The following is a 19126-nucleotide window of genomic DNA, read 5'->3' as shown; positions in this document are numbered from 1 at the left end:
ACTTGGAGAAGGGTGCAGAGCATCTGCAGACCCTCTGACTTCCATGTGCATAAAGTTGGACCCTGCAGCTCCTGCCACCTCAGCTCAGTCCCAGGAACAATCACTGGAGTCCACCTGCCTTGCTGTTTACGTCACCCCCAAGCCCAGGCATCCTCCTTAGGCACGTGTACCAAAGCCACACAAGAGTCCCCAAATCCAGCCTTTAGCCCTCTTAGGCTTTTGGAGCATGGGCTCTGGGGCTTGATTTCCGCATTTCCTTGTGAGAAATGTAGATCAGCAACACAGTACCCCTCCCCCCAGCCCCTGCTCATCCCCCAGGCCTCCGGGTGCCCCCCCCCACCCCCAACCACCACCAAAGCCCCTCGCTCTGCCCTATGGTCTCATAGCCCCTTAGTGCCTCATCTAGTCTGGCTGCTCATTCTCTCCCTTCTTTGGCTTGCATCCCCCTTGGTGGGTGCTGGTTTTACTCAGTTAGTGGCCTGTGTGCACAGGATCTGTGTGTACTCCTGAGCCTGTCCATGCAGGCCTTCAATGTGTGCCTGATGTGTGTGCAGCACCCTGTGTCTGCTTTGTGATGGGGGGTGTGTGTCTGTGTGTGGTGGGAGGAGGTGGGAGGAGGGGCAGCGGGTCTGTTCTATTTTTACTGGCCAGTTGCTGTTGCTCATAGTTTTCATAGCCTCCCCTCTGCTCTGCCCCTCACAGTCTGCGGTCCACAACGAGCCACAGGCCAGCCCAGCTCACAGAGACCCAACGAGGTAAGTGTCTGCAGCCCTGAGCTTTGGATCCAGATTGAGCCCAGAGACAAAAACTGGGGCTTGAGTTTCAGGAGACCCACTAGGGCCTGGAGATGGAAGGAGACATGTCTTGTGCGTGCTACTGGGTTGGCTGGTGGAACAGCCCCCAAAAGCTCCCGCAGTGTTTTATCCTGTGGAATGACGTCTCTCCTGTAACACTGTTATTGGAAGTAAAATTCCCTCAGCCCATGTTAAGGCTAAGTAAGAACCAAGAGCAGAATTTCCCACCAGGCTGCTCAAGGGGCCCCCGGGGCAGAGCCTAGCGCATTGTGTTTCACACCAGGCTGCCCAGCGGGTCCTAGGAGGGAGAAGGCACCTAGGGGGTGGCATTGGGCATCAGGAAACGGGGGAGGCAGAGCTGCAGTTGGAAGTTAAGGAAGAGCAGGGGGAGCAGTAAAAGTGGGCAATGCCTGTAGCAGAAGAGAAAGAAGACATTCTGGTGTGTGGAACTCTGGGGGAGCCTGGAACACAGGACTCCAGCCTCTGCCGACTGAGGAAACCATCTTGCCTCTTTGTTCTTTGTCTTTGAGGGACGTGCTTAGTTCCCTTTGTCCACCTGGCTGTGGAGCAGGGCAAGGACAGTTGAGGGCAGACAGCCAACACGGCTTGGTGAGGGCCCTACCCCTGTTCACCGCTCCTGGCTCTGAGGAGTAGAAGTAGTTGATTGGTGGAGGGGGGGGGGTCGGCTCTAGGGGGAAAGCCAATGGTGACAGCTTTTGGGGTTGGCGCAGGAGAGTCTGCACACATAAGACAGGGCTCCTTCTACATTGGGAGTCATGGTGGGTGGGGGCTAAAGGCAGCACCAGCCGCCAGGTTTGGGAGACCATCCCCCAGCCCTTCTGAGTTTAGGCTTTCCTGGTAAGAGCTCAAGATGGGGGTGTACAAATACAATGCTTGTTAATGGTCAAAGAGGACTGGGATGCCCTTGAACTGGGGTCCAAGGTCAGGGAATGGGGAGCAGAGGAAAGAACATGAGCCTAACCAGAAATTTGTGTCCCTGATTATCAGGTGTGCAAAGAGATCTGTCCTGTCCCTAAAGACACACACACAATCACTTACACACTTACACAGACACTCACTCATTCAGCCTCATCATCTAGTTGATATTCCTGTCCCACCCCAAGGGGCCTCGGGGAAGGGAAAGCCCAGCTCTGAGTTAACCCCAGGCCATCTTTTCTCCCTCCCTCCAGCACTGGATTTTCTAATTATCTCCTTGCTTGCTACTTGTGGGGGGAAGGAATGCTGGCCCTCCAGCCTCACATTTGCTGCTGCTATCTGCATCCTGACCCCTTATCGGGTTTCTGCTTGTCTTCCATAGGACCTGTCAAGGGGTCTCAACTGGTGGGTATCAGAGCACAAGCTGGGGACCCTTGGCCTGGCATTTGTCAATGGGGCAAGCTGGGGGGAGGCAGCTGTGGAGCTTGGCAGGGGGCCCAGACTGGCCCCGGCAAGTAGGGCCCCGTGCTGGTGACAGTGGGCTGTCTGAGGGAGGTGTGAACATGGCCAAATGCCCACCAACCATGAGTCACATCCCTACTCAGCTGAGACGAGCTGCCCCCTGGGGACTGGCATTATGGGAAGGCAATGATGATGGATAGACGGACCTGGAGGTGTTTCTTCACCAGCTAGTGTTTCTTTTTGGACTTCCTCGGGAGTCTTCAGAGGAGTGGAGCCCTCGGAATAAACAGCTGGTGATAAAATCTAATTTCAGCCAAATATCTCTGGAATTTATGGATTGGCTCCTACCTCTCCCTCTGTGCCCCAGGGTGACAGCTGTGACCCTGGGGTCACACTCCCTTTCCCCCCCCTCCACCCCAGGCCTCACCCTCCCCAGGCAGCTGGGGCAGAGGTGGAGGGCCCAAAGGGCTTTTTGACAGGGTGGAGAGGTTCAGGACAGGTGCCAAGTCCCACTCGTGGTGGGAGGGAGAAGGCTTCATGGGCACAAAGGGAAAGGAGAGAATTAAGGCAGAGCCAGAAGGTGGCTCTGGAATAAAGTTACTGGTTGCCCCTTGACAAGTGTCCTTTAGATTTGGCCCTCCCCCATACCAGACCAGGTTCTTGGACCAGATTCGAACTCCTGATCCTGCGCTCCTTGGCCCCCGGTGCACACACAATGGTTTCCTCTATCCCTTACTTTACAACCCAGCTCAGGATTCTTATCCTGCCTTGAACACCTGCTTTCAGCCCAGTTGTCCTTCTCGGATCTTGTGGGTCTTGTGCACAATCCGTACCCTCTACTGGAAGGCTCTTTGTCCAGCCCCAGGCAAGATGGTGAGTCAGATCTGGCTTTGGAGCATCCTCTTTGTGGCGGTGAGGACCTCTTTATTGGATTGGGTCCTCCAGCTGTTGGGAGCTCCAGAATAGCCCAGTCAAGGGGCTTCACACTGCACTCCAGTCAGAGGTCGTTGAGAAGGCCTTGGGGCTCCTATGTACCCCTCTGCAACCCCTGCAGTTTGCTCATATTGATTACATTTGTTTTACTTCCAAGTAAAATTTGGTTTGAACAAAGGCTTTAAGGATTTTTAAGCGCACAACAATTGATCTAATTCCCATTTTTGCAGAGGGAAAAACTGGCCTGGAGAGAGTCAGGATAAAGAACAGAGTAGAACCCAGGATATTCTCCTGCCTCCTGGCTTGACTCCCTCCATGCAGGGCTCTTTCACCACCCTACCCCAGGGGCGCAAGTCTTACGTTGCACAGAGTGTCAATAGCGCCCCCTGGCGTTGAGTGCTATGGCAGCTACTTACATTCCATTTTCACTCTGTGCCACTCATCTTCCAGATTCTTCCCCTTTCTGAGAACTTCAATGACCACCCTCATCCACAGGACAGACTCTCAGTTCAGCATGTTGTTTAGGACCCCGTGACCTCACTCTTCAAACAGATTTCCATGGATTCCATTCTGTTCCCCACAGAGGCTGGTAAACTTTTTCTGGAAAGGCCTTGATAACAATAAATATTTTAGGCTTTGCAGGTCACATAACTTTCTGTTGCATATTCTTTATTTTCCAACCCTTTAAGCAAAAAGAGGCTGGGGGCCGGATTTGGCCTATGGACTGTAATTTGCCGAGCTCCGCCCTACATACCTGGCCAACAGAGTCACTTTGGGTTCTGATATTGCTTCTTTGCTTTTATAAGCTTTCTCTCTCTTGTGATTGAATGAATAAGTGAATGAATGAATGAATGAATGAATGAGTGAGTGAATAAATGAGATAAAGAATAAACGGACAAATATTTATCCCATCCTGACCTCTTGGAATCCATTATGTCATTTCTTCTTCCTCCTGTTGTCTGACTCTCCCAGGCTGGGCTGCTGACACAGCCCCAAGGCCCAGCTGGGTTGGGCGGTAGGAGCCGTAACTTTCCCACGTTGATGATTGCTTTGTGCCCGCAGGTGCTGCCCCCCCACTGCCACCACCATGCCGGAAGTGTAAGTAGCCCTACCCCCACTGAGGCTCCAGGCAAGCAAGGCCCATTGCTACAGGCTCACAGTTGAGGCACCGTCTGTTCGACCCCTGAAGCAGTTTCCCAGGAGATCCGATTCTAAAGCAGGACCAGGCCTGAGTGCTTGGGTCCCCAGCGCTACCACATACCCTCCCAGCCTTTGAGCAGAACTCATGCTCCAGATTGCTTAGGGGAGACCTCTGTGGCCTGTGTTTGTCTCTGCACTGGGCAGATGAATTGCATGTGCCAAGCCATGATGTGGCATCGGCCCAACTGATGAACAAAGCACTGGGAATTTGCCCACCAGGCCAGGGACAGAAGCTTTCACATTGCTGGAACCCTGTGTTGAGGCTTCCCTGAACTTCAACCCCTCCTTTCCGGCTTTTAGTGGCTAGTATCTCCCTGTAAGAACCTCAGGTAGCCCAGAGAGCCACTAGATGTTTATTCTGTTCTGCTGGAAGTCTTGAGCCAGTCCCCCTGCCTGATGCCTGATTTTCTTTCTGTCTATGATTGTCACCACACCGCCCCCGCCCATGCTTGTCTACGTGGTTCTGCTGTTGCACATGTAATATGAACTGTTCACACTCTGTTTTCTGTTCTCTCCTCCTCCCCTTCCTGTGGTGGATGCCTGAAGCGAGGTAAGTGAGATTTAGGGTAACTTTGTCCTGGTTAGGTCTTCAGACTTGTAAAGGTGGGATAAGTGATGTGTGTGGTAGGGGGTGGCCAGTGGCTAAGAAATCCCCGGAGAATAGAAATCTTGGGTGGGGCGTCCCAGCCTGGGCTTCTTTGTGCCCAGTGTGGTGCCCCAGTGCACAATCTCACTGGAAGGTCATCCTGGGGCTAGCTAAGGCCATAGCACAGCTGGGTGTGATTCTGCACCCATTTCTTGCTCTGCACACTCACTGAACACTGAGCAAGTTTTTCCTCCCTTGTGCTCACTTGTCCAGCCCTAGGGGAGCATCTTGTTTTTTGCAGAGCTGGTCCTACGCAAAGCCATATTTGAAGAGTAACAAGGGGTCATCGTTGGGCTATTCTCCCCCTGCCCAATGACCAAACATCGAGGGAGGAGCACAGAGGTGTCCTTCCATTCCCCTCAAGTCTTAGCTAGCTCTGGCCCTGAAAGGATCCAGATTTATCAGGCTGCTGAGAACACGGCCTGTGTACAGCCCAGGGTTAGGACCTGCAGGGATAGGGCTGTGGCCTCTGAACCAGCAAGGGTGGGAATGAGTCACTGTGATGGAGGGAATATTTGGCACAGAGATTCTCAATGAGATTCTCAATACACCATTTTTCAATAGCCACATGAATTTCTTTTTTAAAAGGTTTCTTTATTTTGGGAGAGAGAGCAGGAGCAGGGGAGGGGCAGAGAAAGAGGGAGGAGAGAATCCCAAGCAGGCTCTGTGTTATAAGTGCAGAGCCTGATACGGGGCTCCATCTTCTGCACGGTGAGATCATGACCTGAGCTATAATCAAGCGTCAGATGCTTAACTGACTGAGCCGCCCAGGCGCCCTGCCATATGAATTTCTAAGTTTTGCTGAGGCTCACATTTAAGTGAGTTACCGTTGACTGATGATCCAGCGAGGTGGCCCGCGAGCTCACCAAGCAGTGGGGGAATGATATCGCAACAAAACATTTCCCTGAGTACATGACGGTGCACAAACCATGACTATGATGGTGATCGCAACAGGCTATGTCTCCCACAAACACCCCAATCCGAACTGTAGCCAAACCTCGCTTTAGAAGGTGAAAGGACAAACCTCTGTCGACCCTCAGATTCAAAGTCAGGCATTCCACACACAAAATATAAGGTCATTCATTTCCTCCCTCAAATCCTGCTTACTTTTACTTTACACGGTAGCCTGACAAACCAGAGCTCCGCTCTCCTGACACTCACCACGGTATGGTCCTCGCTGCTCGCTCGTAGTGATAAGAATCGACAGCGTACAGTCAAGAAGAGATTCAAGGGTGTAGAAGGGATCACAGCCTCCTCAATTAGGGATTGCGCAGCCCCCCTGACCTTCACCTCCCCTGAGGGGAACACTGCCCTTGAACTAAGACTTGTTAGAACATATCTAGTTGGCAAGAACATATCAAGTATTTTTTTAAAAATTTTAACATTTATTTAGTTTTGAGAGATAGAGAGAGACAGAGCACAAACAGAGGAGGGACAGAGAGAGACGGAGACACAGTATCTGAAGCAGGCTCCAGGCTCAGGCTGTCAGCACAGAGCCCGACGCGGAGCTTGAACCCATGAAATGTGAGATCATGACCTGAATCGGACTTGGATGCTTAACCAACTGAGCCACCCAGGCTACCTGCAAGTATTTTTTTTTTTTATAAGAAAACAAGGTTTTCATACCTGAGAAGATGAACGTGGCTGATGTTGACATTAAAAAAGTTGTGATGTCTGAAAAGATAGGCTTCTTCACATATGAAATTCACAGCTTGCTTCTCTGACAGAACATCATCAAGACAGTGGTGCATTACCATGCAAAGCGCTAACAAGTACATCTCTTTCATGCCTTTTAAAGGATTTGCACGTCCATGGTGTCATTCTGTCTGTAATAACTCCCTGGACTGAGGAAGGTGGGTCTCAGAGTCCTTATTTACGGATGAGGAAGGAGATGTCCATAGAGGTCACATGACCCACATAGGCTCCCACCAGCATTAGAACCAGGACTGAAAGTGAGGGCTTCAGCCTCTAGGTCAAGGGAGCTGACTATAGGATTCCCTGAATTTGAGGGGTTCAGTCACAATGGTGAGGGACCTTTTAAAGGACCCTATGGTGAGGATTCTGGGTAATGATGGTGAACCTGGCTGGCACACATCCTGGCCTAGATCAGATTTCCAGTTCTACAGCCTCCACCTCACCACCTGTCTCTCCCCTTCTCACCCTCAGAGAAAGCCCAAGATCACGGCCTCCCGCAAACTGCTGCTGAAGGTGAGGCTTTGCGCTGGCCATTGGGGGACGTCCAGTGGGAGACAGAGGGCCTACAGTGCGGACTCTGTGGGGGTGTGGAGGGTCGTGGGGGGGTGTGAAGAGGAAGGAGGCCAAAGTGAGGATGATGAGGGGACAGAGGGGGCCCCGGCCGTTGACTGGGGACTGGTGCTCACTGAGTGGGACCCTGAACCTATGGAGTCCTGGCACCTGCCCGGGGTCCTGAGAGGAGGCAGTGACCGGCTTCAGGGTGGTAATCCCCTGGTGGCAAGCAGAGGGCCTTGCTTTATTTGGGCAAGGGTGTCTCTCCCTGGAGCTCTGTGGTCCAGAACAGATGAGAGGTGGGTAAGAGGGAGACAGAGGGAAAAACAAGTCCCACGGTCCAAGAAATGCTGCTCACGGTGGCTTGGTGCTTGTACTCACGTGGCCCTGCCTGCAGCCGCACACCCGCCGCATGTCCCATCGACTGTCCTGTCCTGTTCGTCCACTCCCGGGGATCCTGGGCTGCGCCCTGATCAGCATGAGAGCACATTGCTTGTAGAGCCAAAGGCAAGAACAGGGCCAGCCTGGGGCCAGCCTTCCCCTCAGGCCCTGATGCTGGGTGGGGAATACGAGGGCCCCAGGCCCCTGGCTCAGGAGGCTCTGTCCCCTCTAGAGCCTGATGCTGGCCAAGGCCAAGGAGTGCTGGGAGCAGGAGCATGAGGAGCGGGAGGCTGAGAAGGTACGCTACCTGGCCGAGCGCATCCCCACACTGCAGACCCGCGGCCTGTCGCTCAGTGCCCTGCAGGTGAGTGTGCCGGTTGGCCCCAGGGCCCTTGAGCTAACCCTGGCTCCAAGCTAGGTTCATGTGCAAGTGGCTCTTCCCTTACAAGGTCTCATGTCGTCTATAGGCCCCTGGGAGGTGGTGCTGGTAGATCCCATTTCACAAATGCAGGAAGGGAGACTCATGGGGGGAAGTGCAGCTTTTCGAGTAGGGCCAGGCCAGGGCTGGGGCCCCACATCTGACCAGTGCCAGGGCCTGGAAGGTGTGCAGTGGGGTGGGAGTGGGGGGGTGATCTTGGGAGACCCCTTTTCTCCAAAGACCTGCCCATCCTTCCCATGCAAATTAGTTTTTAATGTTTGTAAACACTGTTAACTGTTTAAGTGCCAGTGGCTGCTGAGAAAAGAGACTGGAAGGACATCTCGTCACCAGAGGTCATCTCCTCCTGGTGGTGTCATGCATTATTTAAAAAATTTTTTTAATGTTTATTTATTTTTGAGAGAGAGAGAGAGAGAGAGAGCGCGAGAGAGAGAGCGCGTGAACAGGGGAAGGGCAGAGAGAGGGAGACACAGAATCTGAAGCAGACTCCAAGCTCTGAGCTGTCAGCACAGAGTCCAATACAGGGATCGAACCCCCAAACTCATAAACTTGAACCAAATTTGGACATTTAATCGACTGAGCCACCCAGGCACCCCACTTACTATTTTTATTATGTTCTTTTTGTTTAATACATAGTTTTCAAATTTTCTACAATTAACTGATTTTTATAGTAAGAAAACTTTTTAAAGAAAACAGTTACATTCAGAAAGGAAAACAAAGGGCTTACCAGCTGAGCTATCAGAAGCCATGAACCTCAGAGAAAAGAGGATGGTCAGCTCCTTTCCAGAATGTAAATCTTGCAAAGGTGCTGGGTGTGGAGGAGAAAAGAAAGGCCCAAAGTCTCCTCTCCTCTCTTTTCTGTTCGTGCTTGACTAACCTTTCCTCCCCCAGGACCTCTGCCGGGACCTGCACGCCAAGGTGGAGGTGGTGGATGAGGAGAGATATGACATTGAGGCCAAATGCCTCCATAACACCAGGGAGGTGAGCCTTCAGGAGGGGAGGGCAGGCTGGGTGCACGGAGGGGCGATGTCCAATGTCTGGGGCAGGTAGTGGGGGGGGGCAATGCTGCACCTGCAGACGAGGTCCCCCTTCTTCTGCAGGGTTTGGAAAGTGGCCACTTGGGAAGCCCCTAGGACTGGAGATGGGCATAGAGGATAATCACACAGATGAAAAGCACAAACTTCCTCCCAACCTGCCACACTCGTCAGTCTAAGAGGAGCTGCCCTCTTTGTTCACCCACACAAACAATCATATACTTGTTAATAACATCTTCCCTTTGTGAATCGCTTTCATGTGCATTACATCCTTTGATCCTCCCTACGCCCCTGTGGATGAAGTAGGTGCTATTATCTGCACATTACAAAGGAGGACGCTGAGGTTCAGAGAGGCTGAGGAGTTTGGTCCAGGTCACACAGTGGCGATTGTGGGACCAGGTCTGGTGGCTGTCCCTCCCATCCCCCCACTGCAGTGCTCTGTGCTCCTTCGGTGTGTGGTGTGGGAGCCTTAGCTCAGTTCAGACCCTGCTCCAGAGTGACAGGACAGAACTCAGAGGGGCAGGACCCCTGATGCTGTAGTGAGCTGCTCCTGGGCACTTGTTCAAACGGGGAGGAGGGGATGCAGTGAGATAAGAAAGCACTTTGTTTCTTCCCACTTCTCCCCATCAGGAATGATGGTTCATGGCATCAATAATCTTCCCCAAATTCCCTCCAGAGATAGCACCCTGGAGTGGAGTTCATCTACCTTACCGGACCAAGGATGTGCCCTCAATGAACTGCTTTGACGGCTCACTGGGAGGGACTCGTTAGAAGCAGAAATGGGACTACATGAATAGGAGGCCACAGCCCCCACTCCAGACAGGGCTTCCAAACCAGACTTGTGCTGAGTTTGGCGGGATTGCCCCATCTAGTCACCCTACCCCGACACAGAGGGCTAATGGGCTTTATCTGTCCATATGCTCTTTCATTCACTTGTCAACAAACACGTTGTGGCTATTTGCAAAGTGATACGTGTCCCAGAGGGTTTGGCCTGGAAGCTGGAGAATTTGGGGGGTAGTTTTGGCTGAAACTCTCAAAGTCTGAGATCCTCAAGAAGGGTGCCCTAGGGGTGCAGGCATTCTCTCCAGTGAACCTTTGCTTCTTCTCACAAGCAGATTAAGGACCTGAAGCTGAAGGTGCTGGACCTCCGCGGGAAATTCAAGCGTCCGCCGCTGCGTCGGGTCCGGGTCTCAGCTGATGCCATGCTCCGGGCCCTGTTGGGCTCTAAGCACAAGGTGTCTATGGATCTGCGGGCCAACCTGAAGTCAGTGAAGAAGGAAGACACAGAGAAGGTGAGGAGCCTTCTTCTCAGAACCTTTCACCCCCTGTCCCATCAGCCTTTACCAGTCACTCCATCACACAGACTTAGACAGGAGCTCCTATTGGAGGCCAGGCAGCCTGTTAGAATATTCTAGAGCCCTCTGGGAGACCAGTGATGAAGTCTAATCATTTATTCTGTTTTGGGAGAAAGAAGACGTGCTCCCTTCCCTCAGGCTGCCCTCAATCTGAGGAGGAAACTGGGACACAAAGAAAGCCAGACCAAGCCATAAAGTAAAAACTACACCCAGTGTGAAGAGAATGTGGAGTTAGGGTGACTGGGGACGCAGTGCCCCCTGTCACTACTGGGGAAAAAAGACAGCAGATCATTGTGGTCATAGGACACATGAGCACAGAAATTAGAGAACTGAGTTCTGCCACTCATTCAGGAATAAATCACTCAAAGCTAAGTGAGCTCAATGTATATGTGCCCAGAATGGATGGGCACTAGAAGGGACATGGATGAAAGACATGGTCTCTGGCCCAAGAAGCTTCATAAAGAGAAGAGATGGCCAGGCCGTGTGCTGATGAAATGGGAAATGAGCCAATTTATGAGGAGGTGGGTTAGAAGAGGTGGCCTTGAGTTGGCCTTGAGCACCAGACCAGGAAGTTGGTGTAGGTCTGGAGGCGAGGTTGGGCTGTGGTTCACTGGGGTGGGAACTGGCCCCACCACAATCATCCAGAATTTCCAGCTGACACAGCTTCCTTCTTCCTGTGGAGCCTCAGCTTGATACGTGTCTATCTCTGAATCTGTCCTTGGACCTCACCAGCTGGGCAGGGCTGTCGGGATTTCTTCTTTTTGAAGAGGCTGACTTTCTTTCTTTCTTTCTTTCTTTCTTTCTTTCTTTCTTTCTTTCTTTCTTTCTTTCTTTCTTTTTTCTCTCTCTCTTTCTTTCATTCATATTTAAGCGTGTTTATTTATTTTGAGAGAGAGAACATGCATGCACATGTGTGAGCAGGGGAGGGGCAGAGAAAGAGAGAGGGAGAGAGAGAATCCCAAGCAGGCTCCTCACTGTCAGTGCAGAGCCACGCATGGGGCTTGATCCCATGAACCTCGAGATCACGACCTGAGCTGAAATCGAGAGTCGGGCACTTAACTGGCTGAGCCACCCAGGCGCCCCAAGGAGTCTGCCTTTCTATCACCTAGTTTCTTTTATGTCTGGAGGGCCCCAGCTGCTCTCCAGCCTGCTAAGTCTCTGATGTGTGTGGCCTGCCCAATAGGAGAGGCCCGTGGAGGTGGGCGACTGGAGGAAGAACGTGGAAGCCATGTCTGGGATGGAAGGCCGGAAGAAGATGTTTGATGCTGCCAAGTCTCCCACCTCACAGTAGAGGTACCTAGAGACCAGCTCCCTTCTTGGGCCCACCAGAATCCAACAGATAAGAGGGGCTCCAGACAGTGGCCGGTGGGTTGGGCCCAGCGTGGTGCACTGAGGAGAGTCAGCTCTCAGCTCAGCCTTGAGGCCTGGGGCACATCACTTCTGCTTCGGGGCACTTTTTGTCACCCTCATTTATAAAACTGGAGGCTGTATCAGATCACTGTTCTCCAAGTGTGGCCCTCAGACCAGCAGTATCAGGACCATCTGCAAATGATCTGGCCCCACCCCTGAGCCACTGAAACAGCAACTCTGGGGTGCCCCAGCCCCGTAGGTCTTCTCTTGCAAGACCTTGACAGCCCCTGGGTTAGACAATCCCGGGGGGCCCTCCAGCTCTGACTTGCCGAGCACCCTAAGCTTTTTAAAATACTTCCTGGCAAAGTATCCCAAATCACAGTCTCTGGCCCCAAGGGGGTTCTATTCAGAGATGACAAGGCCATCCCTTCTCTGAGGAAGTTGCTGGAGAAAGCAGCAAAGTTAGGCCTCGGAAAACACCCATGGGAGTGCCAAGGGGGTGTGCAGTAGGGCAGAGGTCTGTTTAAATAGCCCTGGCAGGGAAGGCTTTCCGGAGCTGTGAGCTCTCTGAGGAAGTGATGGGCAAGGGTTAGTAGATACCGGAGAAGGGCGTGTCAGACGGCTGATGTGCAAGAAGAGCACAGAAGTGCAAGTTAACTAGTGGCTGAGGAGGAGCACAGTGGGGAGGAACAGTGACAGGGGTTCAGAAAGGAGAGGGGAGGGAGCTGGGCCCTGGGCCGAGAAGCTGAGGCTTCATGGGAGCCCCTCTGGGTGGCAGTTCAGCCCAAGGTGTGCTAGGCGTGAGAAGTCCCAGCACAGTATGTCCTGCAGGTAAATCTGTAAAACGGCTCTGCCTCTTTGTCCCTACAGGCCGGCTTGCTGCACTGCACTCTGGCCGTCTGCTTCTCCCTCCTCCCTCCAGCCTTGGCTCACCCACCTCTCCGCATCCCACCCTGCATTTCTGGAACATCCCATCCTGCTCCCACCTCTCCCCTCCAGCCTGAATGCCCTCCTCTGGAACTGGGATTAAACAAACACCCAAGAGGACAAACTCCAGTGTCTGAAGAGCTCACCCTAGCGGGTGTAGACCCTGGCCAGCCGTGGTATAGCCAAGCTGAGGAGGGAGGGGTGTGAGAACACCTTCCCTCTGGCCCCGTGCTGCGTCCTCCACTGCCTCTATGACGTGTAGAGTAACCTCAGGCATCACAGTTTCTCCATTAAAAACCAGGGTTCTGATCATCTCTGCAGCTCTGGTTGTGAGTGCTCAGAAGAAAGGGAAGACAGGGAGTCTGAAGAGATGGCTGTTCTGGGCTGGAGGTATGAGTTCAGGGTGAGAATGGAGGTCTGAGGAATCGGCAGCTGCCTGCTAAGGGACCCTCTGGACCCCTTCTCCGCAGTCCCAGTGACATCAGACAGCACCTCGTCACCACCCAGGACACTCAGGTTACCCAGGCCCTACGTAGCCTCTGGAACAGCCCCAGCCCCGCCTAACAACTCCAGCCAGCAGGCTGGGCCTCTGTATTCAAATTTTACAGTTCCCTTTCTCTGGAAACCTGCATCATCCTTCCCTGGAAGCTGCTGGATGTTCCTGACTATTCTGGGCTGAGAGGTCAGGGTGCTTTCAGCCCCTTACGTGATCCTACAGTGACCCTGCAGGTACAGGGCAACAGTTGCTCTGTGCTCTGGCCCAGCCAGGAGAGACAACTTGCAGTTCTAAGTCTGGCCACAAGGTGGCTCCTTCCCCACAAGGTGGCTCTCCTTTCCTTCTGACCCCTGCTCCCTCCACCTTCATTCACCCTCCTCCCGGTCTCTAATCACACTCCTGGACTGGTCATACCCTCCATATCCGCTTGCCTCGAGGTGGGCCGACCAATGGTCTGCCTCTAGGTGAGGTCCTTTCTCCATCCCACTGATACCTGGACCTAAAGCCTGACGAGGGATGTGAGCCTGCTGGGGTGGAATGGGGGGAAGGGACAGCCTCCCCTGCCCTCTGCTGCCTCCCACATACAGTGGAGAGTGGCTCCTATGGAACAGAGACCAAAGTTCTGGGCAAAGCAGAGCCTGGCTTTTTCAGGGCAGGGTCACAGGGACTCCTGAACTAAGGCTACAAAGGTAGTGGCTGTCCCCGACTGGGCCCTTTGACTTTTTGATCATTTCAGCGCTGGTCCCGTCTGAGGCAGCCCCCCTTCTCCTGCTCTGCCCTCTGCTCCCAGTGTATTATCTGTCATAAATGCCAGAAGCTGAGTACAAAGTGCAGTGCTCTAGCTCCCAGGGCTGCTCAGCCCCTTGGGGAACCAGCCCCTTGGGATATTTAAGGGAGGCAGCACTCTGCCCAGGGTTCTTGCGACAGAGAGCTCAGTAGGCAGAAAGGGAGAGGTGTGCAAAGAGCACAAGTCCTACCATACCCAGAAGCCCTTAGGCACAGACACACCCAGGCTCTCTCATACGCACACACGATGCTGGAGAACCTGATGGGGCTGGTCTGTACCCAGAGGATGGTGCTGGGCTTCGTGCCCAGGCAGCCACAGAAACCCACCCTTCCCTGCCTCAGAGGGCTCCTCCCGGCTGGCCCGGGGCCAGAGCATGGACTCCTTGCTTTGCCTCTTCTCAGCCCTTCAAGGGAGCCTGGCCCCAAGTTCCAAAGCCAAATATCGGTTCCACCAGTCGACTATGAACCTGGGGCCCTGGCAGACTGGGGTCTCCACCCTGCCCTACAAAGGCGGGAGAGCAGCCCCGGGTCTGACTCAAAACAAACACCTGGGTGCAGAGAGCCCTTGGGGCCAACTCAACACACCCAAGGTGGGGGCCCTCTGGGAATGGGCCACGGGCGGCCAAAGGCTTTCCGGGGGTCATCATTTGGTTTTTCCTGCTTCCTGGCAGGGCTAGACATAACCCATCTCCTGTGAGGGTGGACTGAGGGCTAAGAGGCAGCACGCTTCTGGAGAGTGAAGACCACAGGAACTGAGTGGGTGAGGGAAGAGGTGGGCTCCTTCACTGGGCTGCTTTGGGTGGGAGAGAGCAACCTTGGGAGGGGTCTGCTCATTTAGCTGTCACTGTGAACAGGGCCCCGGTGGGAGGCGTGGTAGTTGGAGAGCCACGATTCCACCCCTTTCCCCATGGAGGGGCCAGCACGACCCGCACCAGATACGAGGGGTTGTGGGGAGCTGAGCTTGGACATGGGCCTCCGGCTGAAAACAGATCCCATGTGCAGCACATTTACTAAGTGCCAGGCACCACACCGTACACACCTTCACACTCAGCCTTCACAATGGTTTTGAGAGCGGTGCTCTTACTGGGGCAGAGAGAGGTTAGTGTCTTCCCGTGGCCACACCGCTAGTAGACGGAGGGGCCAGGATCCAACCAGGCAGTCTGTTAGAGCCCATATGCTTAGTCACTATTTTAACAATAATAAATACGATGCTCCATGCTTCATCAGAATTGTATCATTACATCCTCACAAAGTGCTAGGAAATAGATACTCTCATCTTGGATTGGCAGATGAGGACACGGAGGCTTGGAGAGGTGAATAATTCACCCCAAGTTACAAGGTTTTATAGCTGCACACCAGGGTTGGAGCCTAGGCCAACCTGCCCTTGGGGTAGGGCCTTCCTGGGGCCTGACCTACCACAAAGAACCCAAGCAGCCACTTTCTGGAAAAGACACGATTGGGATTGGGGTTGGGGCCCTGTGTTTGCACCTGAGAAGTTCCAAAATCCCTACCAGAAGGAAAGGCATTCAAATGAGATACAAATGCCACCCAACTGAGCAAAGGTGAGGTCTTCCTCCAACACTAGGGCTGTCCTGGGGTGGAGGGAGGGGGATTTCTTGGCGGAGGCCTGAGACTAAGCTGGGTAAACATCTCCCCTGCAGCTCTAGATGGACCTGGTGCTCCTCTCTCCTTGGTAGGAATGACCAGGGCAGAATGCCTCCTGCTTGCTACCACCCCTGCCTGCCCCAGAGCCCTCAGGAGGCTGGTGGCTGCATCTCCCTCCCCACGGACACCCTATCCGCATGGGGGCAGGAGCCGGCCCCCTGTCTGTCTGGATCCCACTTCCCGCAGGCTGATCAGGGCAGGCCCAATGTCCAGGGCTGCCAGGGCTGCCAGGGCTAAAGTGCCCTGCTAAGGGAGGGAGCTGAGTTAAACATTAGCCCCAGAGGCCCCCCGCGAAGTAAGTCAGACTCCCCGCAGAGATCTGGGCTGGGCAGGGGAGGGCGGTTCCGTTCCAGCTGGGTGACCAAGCCACTGAAGGCACGGACAGGTTGCCGGGACCAGTGCAGACGGCAGCCTCTTCCCATGACCGCATCAGCGCTCTCTCCTCACAACTGCCCGAAGCTTGCCAACCTGAGGCCCCTTCACTGGAGCTGAGGAACAAGGGCATTCTCTCACTCTAAGACACACTCCTAAGCTGGCCTGTGGGTCCCCAGAGGCCGAGTAGTGTGGGTCTCCATAACCCCCTTCCCCCTCCCCGGCACAGGCACGGAGAACTGCGGTCAACGTCTGGAGGCCCAGAGAGGGAAAATGATTCACTCAAGGTCACAGACATAACTGGGATGAAAAAACAGGTCCTTGGACCCCCAGTCTACTGAGAAAACTGGATGTGGGGTAGAGGCTGGGTATCCCAGCCAGAGGCAGAGGCCTGGTGACCTGAGCGGGTGGCCCACCTCTGACCCAACTTAGCACCCGTTTGAGCCAGAAGCTACCCCTGTCAGTGGTCAGCACAGGCCGGGTGGGCCTGACCCTCTAGGTTGGGAGAGAAGTGTGGCCTCCTCTGGGTGTTGCAGCCTAGGAGCCCCTGGGGGAGGAGTGTGTGTGAACGCTCACCGCTGTTCATCTGAAGGTGAGCCAGGTGTATGCCCACGGCAGGCAGTGACTTGCTTGGCACCGAGTGGGGTGGACGTCTTCCGTGTGTCCCTCGTACCCCAGCTTCCCAGATGCAGCTCTCCTGATGAGCTCTGTGTGACCCAAATTTCAACTGCTGCTGGCTGAGGAAGCCAGGGCCCCTATGGTGGCATTTCCATACAGTCAACTGTACTCAGTGACAAGGGCCTCTCCTTTCAAAGTATGCCTGCCTTCCTTTTATGATCTTAGTATTAAAATATTCTTTACTAATGGAGTAGAGGATGGTGGGTAGTAATTGTTATTTTTTAATATTCTTTCTTTGCAAAATAAAATGGTAGCAACATTATTTGGGGATTCGTATTTAAAAAGTATTATTAATTTGTAAAACCCCCAAGCTGGGGACCCACGGAATCACTGCCCTTTTTATTTTTGCCCCCCCCCCCCCACACACACTATGCTAGCAGGGAAGGGTCAGAGAGAGAGGGAGACACAGAATCTGAAGCAGTTTCCAGGCTCTGAGCTATCAGCACAGAGCCCGATGTGGGGCTTAAACTCATGAACCGTGAGATTATGACCTGAGCTGAAGTCGGATGCTTAACCGACTTGTTAACAGGAGCCCCTGTTTTTGTTTTTATTTTTAGGGTAGGAGTGTGATTACCTCATTTATTTGTTTTCTGCCTTCCCAGAGCTGATCTGGCCTAGCAGGTGCTCAGCCGATATATATGAATGAGAACAGAACTGAAATGTCAGGGTGTGACTTAAAAACCTATTGGTCTGGGGGCCAGGGATCCCCCTAAATCTCCACTCTGGCCTCTTTGGAGAAGGAGAAGCTGCCCCAGGAGCTTTGTCGATAAGGGCTGAGGGTGGGGATTCCAGAGCCTGACATCAGTTCTCGCAGCAGAGGAGAGAGATGACCGCTTCCCCCACTGCTGGCTGGGAAGTCTTGAAAACCCTTGCTTTTGACCTGGGAATTCCCCATGTGATATGTCCTATCTTCAAGGAGTCTCCCCAGAGGAAGTGACCAGCACCTGCCTGCGGTTTTAATGTATGTGCGTTGAAAAGCTATGAAATGAACAGACTCATGTGTAAGATCCAGGATATTGCAAATACTTTCAAAGGCCTTTCCTCTACAAAGGTAAACACAGTCTTCAACTCTGTGTTTACCATTCTCTTGGTCCTCTTTACAGCCCTGCTCCGCATTTTGCATTTCAGAAGATCTATACAAGAAGATATTGTTTACTTTTGGTGGGGGAGAGGGTGGTGGTAAACCTGACAGAAATGCATGCTTCCAGCTTTTTCTGCTGCAAGGGGAGAGTTGTAAAATTCACTTCTGCTGATACACTTAGCTGTAACTCATCTCCAGTGCTGTGAAATGACCAAAATGCCACCACTTACTCATCTACCGTCCAGATCATGACACTGAAATGGTTTCCAGATTTTTGCTACTATAAACTGTGCTTCCTGGAATATTCATGAGCCTCTCTTCTGCTCGAGAGTTTCTCTCCCCAGGAGTGCAATTGCTGGGTCGCCAAGAATGAGAACTTCACTGTTGCTAGTCTGTACCACATGCACCCTCACCGGCAACTCTGGTAGTTGCTGATGCTTCATATCCTGATTTGCCGTATCCTGGAGGCCAAGGGATGCTTAGAGGCTCCCCTCCCCCCACCGATCTCAGCTTCTCCCTGACCCTGCTCCCAACATTATACTCAGCAAGGTTTTCAGACTATTTGGGTTTTCCTATTTTTCTACCCAAAGGAAGTTAATGTGATTCTCCAGTCTTTTATTGAGCACCTACTACACCGGGCGTAGAGTTGAGAGGCTACTGAGGTGAAGAAGGCATTTGCTCTCTTCTCCAGACACAGGACACTCAGGTTGTCAGCACATGGGCACAGATATCTTGAACATTAACATCTCCCTCCCCCACCTGTCCTCAGGGATCCCCCTATCCTCCTGCCTGCTCGGCTATAGATGACACAGGCGAAGCTGTCTTCTGAGCACCCACACTCCTGCAGTCAGCCATCTGTTGGACAGCTCCCCCTGGCTTTCTCCAGGGACCATAAATTCTAATGAGTAGAGGCCCAGTATGCTATTGACCATCTTACAATGCGTGGACAGCCCCACCACAAAGAATGATCAGGTCCAAAATGTCAATAATGTACAGGCTGAAAAACCCCAAGGGGTCCAAAGTTACTCTCCTCCGTAGGCCTCCCCCCCCCCCCAGTCTCATTCAGGGCATCCAGTCCCTCAGGCTAGGGAGGGTGGAGTCACCTGGATTTCTCCTACTTCACCACCTACCATCAGCCAAGCTGGTCTTGACAATTCAGCTTTCCAAAGGTCTTGCTCTCCAATACCTCTCCTCTCTCTCTTTCCGCCTGTCCTTGCGCAAGCCCCCTTCATTTCTTTTGTGGACTGTAAAGAATGACTTCCTCCTTCCAATCTGACCTCTTGTCATGCTCCCTGCACAGCTGTCTTCCAGAGCCTCATGGCCTTTGCCATTCAGAGGCCACGAACC

At 53.1% G+C, this 19126-nt stretch overlaps 1 protein-coding gene across 1 annotated transcript in view; it reads left to right on the top strand.

Moving 5' to 3' along the window:
* TNNI1 (troponin I1, slow skeletal type) overlaps positions 1-13015 on the top strand; it is a 31602-nt gene extending 18587 nt beyond the window's left edge. Inside the window, exons 2-10 of the mRNA XM_029933145.1 lie at positions 703-755; positions 4188-4223; positions 4872-4875; positions 7138-7179; positions 7832-7963; positions 8927-9016; positions 10185-10361; positions 11608-11717; positions 12645-13015. Coding sequence (XP_029789005.1) covers positions 4213-4223; positions 4872-4875; positions 7138-7179; positions 7832-7963; positions 8927-9016; positions 10185-10361; positions 11608-11715 — 564 coding nt within the window. The 5' untranslated portion in view covers positions 703-755; positions 4188-4212 and the 3' untranslated portion in view covers positions 11716-11717; positions 12645-13015. The remainder of the gene's footprint in view (positions 1-702; positions 756-4187; positions 4224-4871; positions 4876-7137; positions 7180-7831; positions 7964-8926; positions 9017-10184; positions 10362-11607; positions 11718-12644) is intronic.
* Positions 13016-19126: the final 6111 nt, after the last annotated feature.

This window comes from Suricata suricatta, chromosome 3 (genome assembly GCF_006229205.1).
Source record: "Suricata suricatta isolate VVHF042 chromosome 3, meerkat_22Aug2017_6uvM2_HiC, whole genome shotgun sequence".
Classification (NCBI taxonomy): Eukaryota; Metazoa; Chordata; class Mammalia; order Carnivora; family Herpestidae; genus Suricata; species Suricata suricatta.
This window is presented reverse-complemented; position numbering and strand designations above follow the sequence as displayed.